Raw genomic sequence first — 10,809 nt, 5'->3', positions numbered from 1 at the left:
GATGATCACCTGGTAACAAACAAGTTCTACAAGTTATATTAATGCTTCTTATCAGCTCGGATTTTGTGAAGGGGACTTTGATGTCCGAGGTGAGGAGGCGAGAGGAAACCCCAAGTACCTGAAGGAAATTCAGGTGTCCAAGTGGGCAACCACATTATACCCTCTCACATACAACCACTGCCGATCCTGAGGATCGAACACCACTGCAACAGCGGTGAAAAGCGAGTGCATTATCCACTACACTACCTGGATACCCTAGTCATTTTACAAGTGCATCATTTATATGAACAGAAGTGTTGGTGTTTTTATTTTTGGTGAATTTTCCTCATCCACTGAAAATGACAACAATTCAACTACTCGATATGCAGTGCTATCACAATATTGTTATGACCTTCACCACTGTCCCTTTGATCTCAAATTCCTTATTGTCTTTCACTTACTTTCTCTGACAATTTTCAACATATAAATGCTGAATATGAAGTTTGTATGAACAGAATCACACAATCCCAAAGTCAATCTTTTTTTTATTGTGACCTTGACCTACGATCTTGTAGTCTCAAAAATCAAAGTTGTCTTTCTCAGACGATTTTCCAAGTACTTGCTGAATATGAAGTCTGTATGATGAACAGAACCACACAATCCCGAGTCATTTTCACATTGTGACCTTGACCTGGTGGTCTCAAAACCATCATTTTTACTGAATTCATCACGAAGTATTAACTGACTGACACTGTACTAAAGGGTCCAACATCTTATATCTATTAATCGAAGTCAGTCAACCGTGCCATTGCTACTTGAAATTGCTGAAACACTGATGAACTGACAGATGGATGTGTGTGTATCTGGCCAGTCTTGCTTCACAATCTAGCCAACATGAAATAAAAGAATGAAACTTTAAATACATTAATAGCTGATGAGTAAAAGTGGCATTAAGAAACCATGTAACTACTATGAAAGCCAATTAGTGTCAACATAAAAAAAATTCCCATAATTATCTTGTTATTACAAGAAGAAAAAACCAAAGCTATGAGCTATTTTTCTTAAAATTGAAACTAAAATTCCATTATCTCCATTTTTTTTTCTTCAAAATTATGAGTCAATTATCTTGAAATTACAAGAAAAGATCTCGAAATTACAAGAAAAAGATCTCAAAATTACAAGAAAAGATCTCGAAATTACAAGAAAAGATTCTATCATTATGAGGAAATATCTAGTACAAGCGATTTCCACTCAATTTTTTGTAATATAATAAAGAATATTTGCTTTGATATCTGCCCTAATATTTGTTATTAGAAACAAACGCATGTTAAACATGTTTGTTTTCTTTCCTAAACAGCTAATCGGTTGGGCGTATTCTTGTAAACAAAAAAACAACTACAAAAACAACTAAGCATGTATTTGTATATAATTGCTCATCACCTTCTCTTTCTGGTCCATAGTCAATTCATTAAACACAATTATTTAAAATGATAATCTGAGCACCACTGCTTAGGAGGACTGCAGACCCTGGGGAGGAGGGAGTGGGGAGGGGTTGCAAATGAATGAAATTGTAGCAGCATCATTCAAGTTGTATATAACTTTTTGGTATGTATGCATGAAGGGTTGTATTCACCACAAAACTGACAAAATGGTCCTTAACTTTTATTTTCCTTGTTTAAGTAATAGGTTTATTTTAAGATCCGAGAAACTTGTACAATAGATCACATTCATTCAGTTGTCATATATTGGGTCATCTTACACTAACAATGACAATAATTTAATCATTTTTTTTTTTTTAGCTTCTTATAGTATGATATGTCAAATTAGGTCATAGAATGTTAAAAACACAGTTAGCTCATAAGTGTCTTGTCACGTTCAATGATGCGTACAATATTTTCACAAAACCTCTCAGCAGTGATGCATGAAAGACAGTCATGCTTTATTTACATTTCCAATGTGTTTGCCTTTGATATCACTACAAATTGTAAACGTAGTATGCCAGCATGAAATGTCACAGTTCAAGCTCTCATGTGTTTTCAAAAGGTTTTTTTTTCTTAAATATATATGTATGGCAAACATTATGTCAGCCTAATGACTATATTCATATAATATTTAATAACTCTAGCTTATAATACATTGAAATTAGGAGATCTTTCCTTGTAATATCAAGGTCATTTCTCATAATTTCAAGTTAATCATCTTGTACCTTTTGAGAAAATTATCTCATAATTTCAAGATCTTTTCTAAAAAAAAAATTCACAATAATTATCTAGTAATGCTATAATCTTTTCTCATAATTTTGTGAAAAATTGCATGTAATTTTGTGAAAAGATTTTGAAATGGCTATCTCTTTTCTCTTCTTTTTTCGACACTAAACAGCTTTCATTAACTACTACCCAAATCCATAATTACCCACCATGCACCACTACAGGAAGAGCTGTTAACTCACCTAGTCAGTGGAATGTTATCTTGGTAAGTTTCCATCATTCTACAAAAATCAATTCAATGAATCAACACTCACAGTATTACAAGTAAATGTTCTTGAAATGGAAAACATGTTCTGCCTTTGTTTTAGTACCAATTAACTGTTCCCAAATAGAAGACCATCAATGAGATCAATTCAACAAAATTGATACTAATTGTGTGATACCACAAATGTGTATATTTTTAAGGCCATGTATCATATATCATGCTATTAATCAGTATATCCTCTGTCAAATTGACAAAAGCCAAAAGTAATGATCTGTAAATGCAGAGACAAATATAACAGAAATAAGCAAGTCCTATGGCAGCATGTTTACCGCTTAAGATATGTGACGGTCCCACCTATAAATTGTTAATTCTTATTTATTGCTTTGATGCTAATTTAAGTTTATTTCACTCCTATCATAAATTAGAATCGAACTTAACAAGTTATGAAATGATTTGGTGATCAACAATTATACTATTAGCAAAAAAGTAGGCAAATTGAAAACATTTTCCTGAAATCTCGCCGATTTTTCCAAGTTTGAATCATGTGTCGCCTTTCGAAACTTCACCTTCATTTTACTTTGAAGTGAAACCTCTTCAGAAAATATTGTATCTTGAATGTGATAGGATTTGAAAGGTTTGAATTTGATATCGTTCATTTTCAAGTCAGTATATGTAATTCAAATCAGTGTGTGCATTTTTACCGAAAAACAGGTACATGTGAGATAATATGAGACTTGAGGAAGTTGCTGATCTCTGTTATAAATATATGTCTTTGATCAATCCTAGTATCTAAAGTACGTACGGGCTATCAAACTCCTGTTGTTGTGGTTTCTGTCGACTTTCCTTCTTGGCTTTGCGAAGTTCTTTGTCAAATGGATCCTCTCTTTGGTACACGTTTGCCAGAAGTAGGGCAAATATTATGCTTGGGATACTGAAAAATATTCCCCATCCTAATCCAAACCAGAATGTATTCTGAAAAGAGATGCATTTCTTATAGCAATTTATCACTCAAAAAATATATTGGATAGAAGGGTGAGGGCGGTGCCATGTGTCTGTGACAGCCCTATCTTTATGATACTCCTTTTCTCAAAATTAATTTGTCATCACACACAAGAACAACTCTGACTGGACAAAAAGTAAAACAAATACATGTAGATACAAGAAAATACAATATACTATGTGATGCTAGTTTATACTGAATAATTAACTATAAGTTAATAAATCAGTAACTTAAAGGTACTGCAAATCACATTTTATCTACAAATACATTCTTTAAGCATAATTTTGCAAGACTTCTATTTGCGAAAACTTAGTTCTCACTAAGAAACTCTTACACATAGAAGATTTAAGCAATAAATAATGATTCATGTAAATTATTTCTCGTGACTAAATACATGTACATCATTGTATCCACACAAAATCAAGGTCTCACAAAATAAAGTGATCTACATACAGAAGTAATTCTATACATGTCAATATATATAACACACATAACAAAAAATTATTACAATAACATAACTAAAATGACTTCAATTTCAAGCTTCAAGATTGTTATTCATCTGACAAGACAAAATGTGTTTATGCCATAACCATAACACGATTCTGAATACGGTAATCAATGTAAAATAGGAGACGGATTTATACAAGTGCTAGCACTTGTTTCCGAATCCTGTTCATTTTGCATCTGTTTGTACAACTGTATGTTTCATGCAATGTTTCATTCAATAAATATAGTTTAAACCAAGACAAAGTTCTCGCAATACGTTTTAATTTGAATTTTAAAAGAAGCGAGTAACAAACAGCCTAAAGGCTACAAAGCTGTTCTCCTCAAGATAGTGTACACATACATACAAATAACTAGTTCTATCTTTAGAAATTAGTAAAAGTAAAATGTATACTTACAAATGGGTCTAGTACGGCTACACACACAGAGTCTGATAGCTTCTGAGCTGCAGTGTACACAGACGAACAGTTTCCGATGTTTCTAACAGTCTTCATAATATCAAAATAAAAAGAGGACATTCAATATAAAGAGCAAGACAAACATTTTCCTGGCATGGCGGAACAAATAAACACCCATTATCTGTTGATGTCAGCACTGTGTTTTGTGGTCTTTTTTAACATGCAATTTGACACAAATGTATTTTTAAAATTGCAGCTGTACATGTAAAAGGTACAATGAAAGAAAGAGAGAAATATAAAACAATTTACATGTACATTTTATTTTTTGTCTTGTGAATTCAGTCTTTCTGTAATTTTTATGACTATGAATAAAGAACCCTTATACACATAGTTTAAAACTGGTACCAGTGAACGGTTTCAAAAGTTTCAGTATAAGGGTATCTTTTTTAATTTCTTAAAAGCAAACAATGACAGTATTATATAAAATTGATTATCAATGAAAACCTTTGAATTTTATATGCATGAACATTAAGGACTGAAAAGCAATTTTTCTCATTTTACGTAAATTGTCCAAACTTACTTTATATTGTACTATAAAATGAGGAAAAAACTTACTTTCAGTCCTTATAATCTAATTTTACAGTAAAACACATTTGATGTAATTTGATATTAAAATAATCATCAAAAGAAAATAAGAATTTTTTTTATGACACAGGGCATTGTCATCATAGCAACAAAATGGAAACAAAGAAGCCAAATGAAATGTGACACCAATCCTAGGCTGTCATATGGTAACTTTGTTCATATGATATAAAGAATGTTGATTCCGTCAAATCAACCAATCAAATTGCATTTCACAAGTGAAATTAAATTATTACAAGTTTAAGTGTGTCTCACTTACGGTTTTTGCACTATCCACTCCGCTCTGAACTATGACTATGACATTGTCAACAGTGCTATTCAGCCCCTAGATAATCAAAACAATGTACTGTATATAAAACAATAGGCAGGAACCCAAGATAAACAAAACAAAACAATGTACATGTGCCTTACTCACTTCAGCCCTAGATAATCAAAACAAAACAATGTACATGTGCTTTACTCGCTGTATATAAAACAATAGGCAGGGACCCAAGATACTTAAGACATAGTTACATAAAGTAAACTTTAAATCAACAAACAGTATGCACACAATGAAAGAGCCTCAGTAAAGTTTCAGTCATAATATGTTATCAGACACCATCATAATGTACTATAGAAATGATCTCGGATCATTACACTAATGAAAAACACCAGCCCAAATTTCAAGGCTAGTAAAACTTACATAGGGATTGTGAAAAGTGAAGCAAAACAACCCCAACAGACTTATAAATGATTGTCAGATGCTGTCTCAAAATTTTTTTTTGGGGGGGGGGGGGGGGGTTATTGTTGATTTTGATTGTTCCCTGAATAAATCAAATAAAACTTCAGAAATTTTTCAGGAAATGAATACTCAATTGAGCAAGTTTTAAATTTTCAAAAATCACCAGCCAAAAAGGCTGTAGCTCAAAAAATGTTTTACATACAGACTAAATATGTTGCAGAGAGGCCATTACTTTTTTAATCAGTGTTTGTTTTTCATTGTTAAAATTGTCCTGTGATTTTTTCAAGGAAACTTGTAGTTCAGTCACTTCTCCCTGTAAAAGAAAGAGAAATTTAAACCAATCTGTTATACAGCCAAAATAAATAAGTCACAAATTTCTGACTCAATTATTTCATATACCCATAATGTCAATCCAGCGTTGAAATTATGTATCACTTACGTACATATGTATATCAAATTGAAATAATTTTATATGTAATATTATACATGCCTGTAAATCTGTTTGAGTTTTCAAGCTGTTAAGGCCATCCCTCAATTCTTCCTGAAAGAGAAAGTACATTACACGTGTTATAGCTAGTCAGGACACTGATCATGTGATTGGAATATATCATGTCCAAAACTTGATTATACAGTAAAACTCTGATATAGCGAATTTCTGGGGACCCTTTATAAAAATTCGCTATAAGCGTAATTCGTTATACGTTTATAGCGAACTCATAATTCAAATATAATGAATTCGTTATAAAACTGATTTGTTCAACATGTATATCAGTTGTATAAGAAAGCAGCAATCAATATACTTGCGTTTGTATTGTCTTTAAGAGAAATGAAGCCTATATATTTTCGAGAAGAAATATTTTTATACAAGAAATACACACATTGATTTATATATGATAATTTATCTTGATGATTATTAAGTCATGCAAGAACATGTCGAGAGAGAAATGTCAACAACATTTTGCGCAATACATACATGCACAGTCTACTGTAATTGTCATTTACTTGTTGCTTTACACAAATAAAGAAGTGTACGATAAAATAAATGCAATCAAACTTCAAATTTAATTAACGAAAATAGTAAACAATACCGACAATATATTTCCTAAACATATGTGTAAGTATTGTTTTGCGTTAACAACCTTTTTTGAAAAAATGCAAACAAATTTTGTAATAAGTGTGAAACCTTTATGTCAATGGAAAACGATTGTTAAAAATCACAAAGAGTTTAAAATGAAAAAAATAAATTCGTTATAAAAGGTGACTTTTACTTTCATTTTTAATTCAAAGGGAATAGGAATTTACTTCGTTATATCCGTAAATTCGCTATATCCGTGTTCGTTATAGACGCAGATTTTTATATAGAATATATAAAGAATTTGCCGGGGAAATCGTTTTCACTTTGCTATAGCCGTAATTTCGCTATATCCGTGTTCGCTATATTCGAGTTTTACTGTATAATAGTGGCTGTCATTGTTTTACCACCAATGATATCATAGCCAACATAACTACATTGTGTAGCGTAGTTGGCTATGATGCTATAGCTATTGGGTAGCTTGTGAAGTCACAATTATAAGGCTCTCAAACCTGAGCAAATAGGAAAATCACATAGGTGTAATTTTGGGAATTTTCCTATTTTTCTAATTTCTCCACCAATTCTCTTTTGCATTCGATGAAATGAATTTGATTTGTATATTCATTTGGACTTATTTCAAAAATACTGATAAGCATTGAAAGTGACATTTAAGTATATATGGTGTTAAAAGGCAATTATAGTCATAAAAGAGCACAAAGCTCACCCAAGTTTAATATTGAGGTAAGTCCATCAAAATATTTTATTTATGTGTTTTGAAAAGAATTCACTAATCACGATCACCATATGTTTTCATGAATTGAGATAAATGTGTCAGTAACAACAGCAAAAACAGGGTTTTATGTCCTAAATTGTCACCAACGTATTATTGATTATATTTCTGTCTACACCACAAAATCTGAATAAAGTGCACCGCCACGGCACATGATACGCCCGTCACATATTGTTAACATGAACATATCACCATGAAGAGATACATGTAGGTATGCATGGAACCAAATGTCATCCTTCCTTTAAGAATCTTACCCACTTTATGGCCTCATGTGACATTGCTTCAAATATTGATAATGTAAGCTTAATGATTTTTAAAAGGATATAAAAACATTTTCCCAAATGTTTTCAATGAAATGATTAAAGTGCAAGATAGCCCTTTATCCAAGCAAACAACTTACAATAAATGGGAGTACTCAAAAAGGTTGATTTATTCAACATATCAAAAAATACATATATCAGTATCTGCCTTTGTCAAATCTTCAAGTATAAAAGTAAAATATGCATGGTGATGTCAATATAAATAAATATAGATTAAAAACGGTTATTTCAAACACTGGTGCATCTCCTATGGTGTAGTTATTAATTAGAAAAAAATAATACATCATATATTTCTCAACTGGTTGTGTTAGACTTGAGAAATGCACATCTGCAGCTTTGCTCATTGTATTTTAAGGAATGAAGAACAATGCACAGCGTAATAAAACATCAAACATTAGTCATTATGTTTATTCTTAGACTGTAAAACTGTCATCTTAGTGAGACATGACAATCTGCACCTTGTTGTTGAGATATAAAATAAAAATATATTTTACAATATCATATTAATTCTTAAACTTTATACCAAATTAACTTTCAAAGTAATGGCTACCAATTAGAACTGTTCTAAAATTTGACAGATCAATTAGAAGGCCAGATTCCTCTGCCCAATTCCGGATTGCAAGAGATATAGATAGCACCTCCTTGATCAGATTGCTGTAACAGAAATCTTCTAAACTCATTAATTAATCTGTAATTTGACAGAATGCAATTTTTCTGTTAGCAAAATGCCTCCTGAATTGCTTGATAATTACACCCATGGGACAAGGGAAATTTCTCTTGTTACTGACACAAAAGAAATAATTTGTTTGTTATATACTGCTGTATAGTACAGTGTATATAATGAAGAATGTGTAGTTTCTTGAATTAATATTTTTTAATATGGTTATTGCAATACTATTTCATCTGTTCAGATTTACACAAATGCCCAATCTGCAGCTTTGTTCATTGTATATCTTTTTTCTGAACAATGCCACAGCAATAACAAAACATCAAAATATTAATCATTAAAATAGGCCTTTATACATATTGCAACCATTTGTTGTCTTAGTGAGAAATGATACTCTGCATATAGGTTGCCGAGAAAAAATTTTAAAAATTATATAGTACAATGTCAAATTAATTTTGAAAATAAAGACTAACCACAACAAACAAATTCACTTTCACAAATAATTTCTGGTATATCTGCAATTAAGAGGCTAAGATCTCTCTGCCCAATTCCCTAGAGATAAAGATAACACCTGCTTGATCATGTTGATCAGAGATGCTCTACACAAAACTCATTAATTAGTCTTGTCAAAATGCCCTTTGCATGCTACTCCCATGGGACAAGTGGAATTTCTCATGTTATTGTTAGAAACAAAGGAAACATTACATAGGCTAAAAAAAAAAGCTGTACAGTATATCATAAAAAAAATATGTGTTTTCTTGATGTAACATTTTTGAATGAGGTTTTCTACAAAACTCTTATATGAGTAGGGATTGTACCAATTATAACATACTTTTTTCAAAAAATCACTTCAACTAAATGTCACAGTGACCTTAAAGTACAGTGCGACACACCTTCTACCTAAGATGCATAAGTTGACCAAGTTTCATGATTCTAGATCAAATAGTTTTCAAGTTATGAGCCGGACAGGGTTTTACCATATTTGGCCATATCTTCTTAATTAAAAGTCACAGCGACCTGGTTTTAATGTGCGACACACCTTCTACCCAAGATGTATCAACTGACAAAGTTTGATTATTCTAGGCCTTATAGTATTTAAGTTATGAGCCGGACACGAAAAAGCTAACAGACGGACGGACAGACGGACAGACGGACGGACATGAAGGCCATAACATAATACGGCCCGTCTTAAGACGGGCGTATAAAAAATACTGAAAAATTACACAAAGAGTATCGATTTCCCATAGTCTGTATGAATTTCAGACAGAATTTAATTTCAGAGAAAGCTTAATAGGAGCATGAAGTAATGTCAATTAGTTTTCACAGTTTTTGAGAGAAGTATAACTCTTCCATGCCCAGAACTTTATTCAATGACAAGAACCCTAGAATGATTCAGACATATTTGTATTGAGGGTCCCCTATGCTACAATTTTACCAAATATGAGAAAAATCCATTGACATTTTTTTTCTTGCCTATCCTTGATATAAATCTATTCAAAATAAATATATGTCACATATACACAGGTTCACTTTGTAACATGTACACAGGTTCACTTTGTTTAATGTGCTATTTTATGAATAGTAGTTTCTTTGTTGTCAATCTTTCATTTTTGAGTTCATAATTTTACCAGTAACTGTGGAGACTTTAAATTCTTGCCAACCAACATCAATAAATGAAAAGGGAACAATTGTTCATATATAGTAAAACTTTTAAAATCAAAGGCATCATTCTATGATTGATTGCAAATTCACCAAATATTAAACATATTTTATTAAGAAACTCAACAGGATTGGGCAACAGGCATAGCCTATGTAGACCTTTTCCCAATTCACCAAATAGTATGATATAATCAAGGAAATCAGACAGGTCCTGGATATTTTCACTATATGTTACCTAGAACAATTACACATACACCTGGAATCTTTAAACTTACCATTTTATCCTCAAAAGCTTTAAGCTCTGTCTTTTGTAAACTTGTTACCATATCTGCTTCTTGTTGCTACAGAAAATCATAGAAAAATATGAAGTACTTGTACATACAAAAGTTTCAAGATGTCCAAACAATACAGAAAATGAATTGGTATTACATGTAAGTATACATGTATATCTTATCTATATATTCTTATGTACATTGTTTACAGCTACAGCACATTCACAAGAAAATGGCGAACATTACAATTCGTAGAGATATTAAAAGCAAAAACAATGGAAAAGTAGATATTATACTATATATATATGATCAT

The 10,809-nt window shown here is 31.6% G+C and overlaps 2 protein-coding genes across 6 annotated transcripts in view; one reads left to right on the top strand and one right to left on the bottom strand.

Moving 5' to 3' along the window:
- Positions 1–10,809, bottom strand: part of LOC125667916 (prominin-1-like) — a 59,974-nt gene that overhangs the window by 7,752 nt on the left and 41,413 nt on the right. For both annotated transcript variants that reach the window (XM_056163398.1, XM_056163397.1), the window contains exons 18-24: positions 10,500–10,565; positions 6,207–6,257; positions 5,949–6,029; positions 5,255–5,320; positions 4,354–4,443; positions 3,254–3,423; positions 2,429–2,467 (exon numbers count right to left, since the gene is read on the bottom strand). In XM_056163398.1, the coding sequence (XP_056019373.1) occupies positions 2,429–2,467; positions 3,254–3,423; positions 4,354–4,443; positions 5,255–5,320; positions 5,949–6,029; positions 6,207–6,257; positions 10,500–10,565 (563 nt within the window). The remainder of the gene's footprint in view (positions 1–2,428; positions 2,468–3,253; positions 3,424–4,353; positions 4,444–5,254; positions 5,321–5,948; positions 6,030–6,206; positions 6,258–10,499; positions 10,566–10,809) is intronic.
- LOC125651404 (uncharacterized) overlaps positions 1–10,809 on the top strand; it is a 90,986-nt gene that overhangs the window by 57,755 nt on the left and 22,422 nt on the right. The gene's annotated exons all lie outside the window — the stretch shown is intronic.

Source organism: Ostrea edulis, chromosome 4 (genome assembly GCF_947568905.1).
Source record: "Ostrea edulis chromosome 4, xbOstEdul1.1, whole genome shotgun sequence".
Lineage (NCBI taxonomy): Eukaryota > Metazoa > Mollusca > Bivalvia > Ostreida > Ostreidae > Ostrea > Ostrea edulis.
This window is presented reverse-complemented; position numbering and strand designations above follow the sequence as displayed.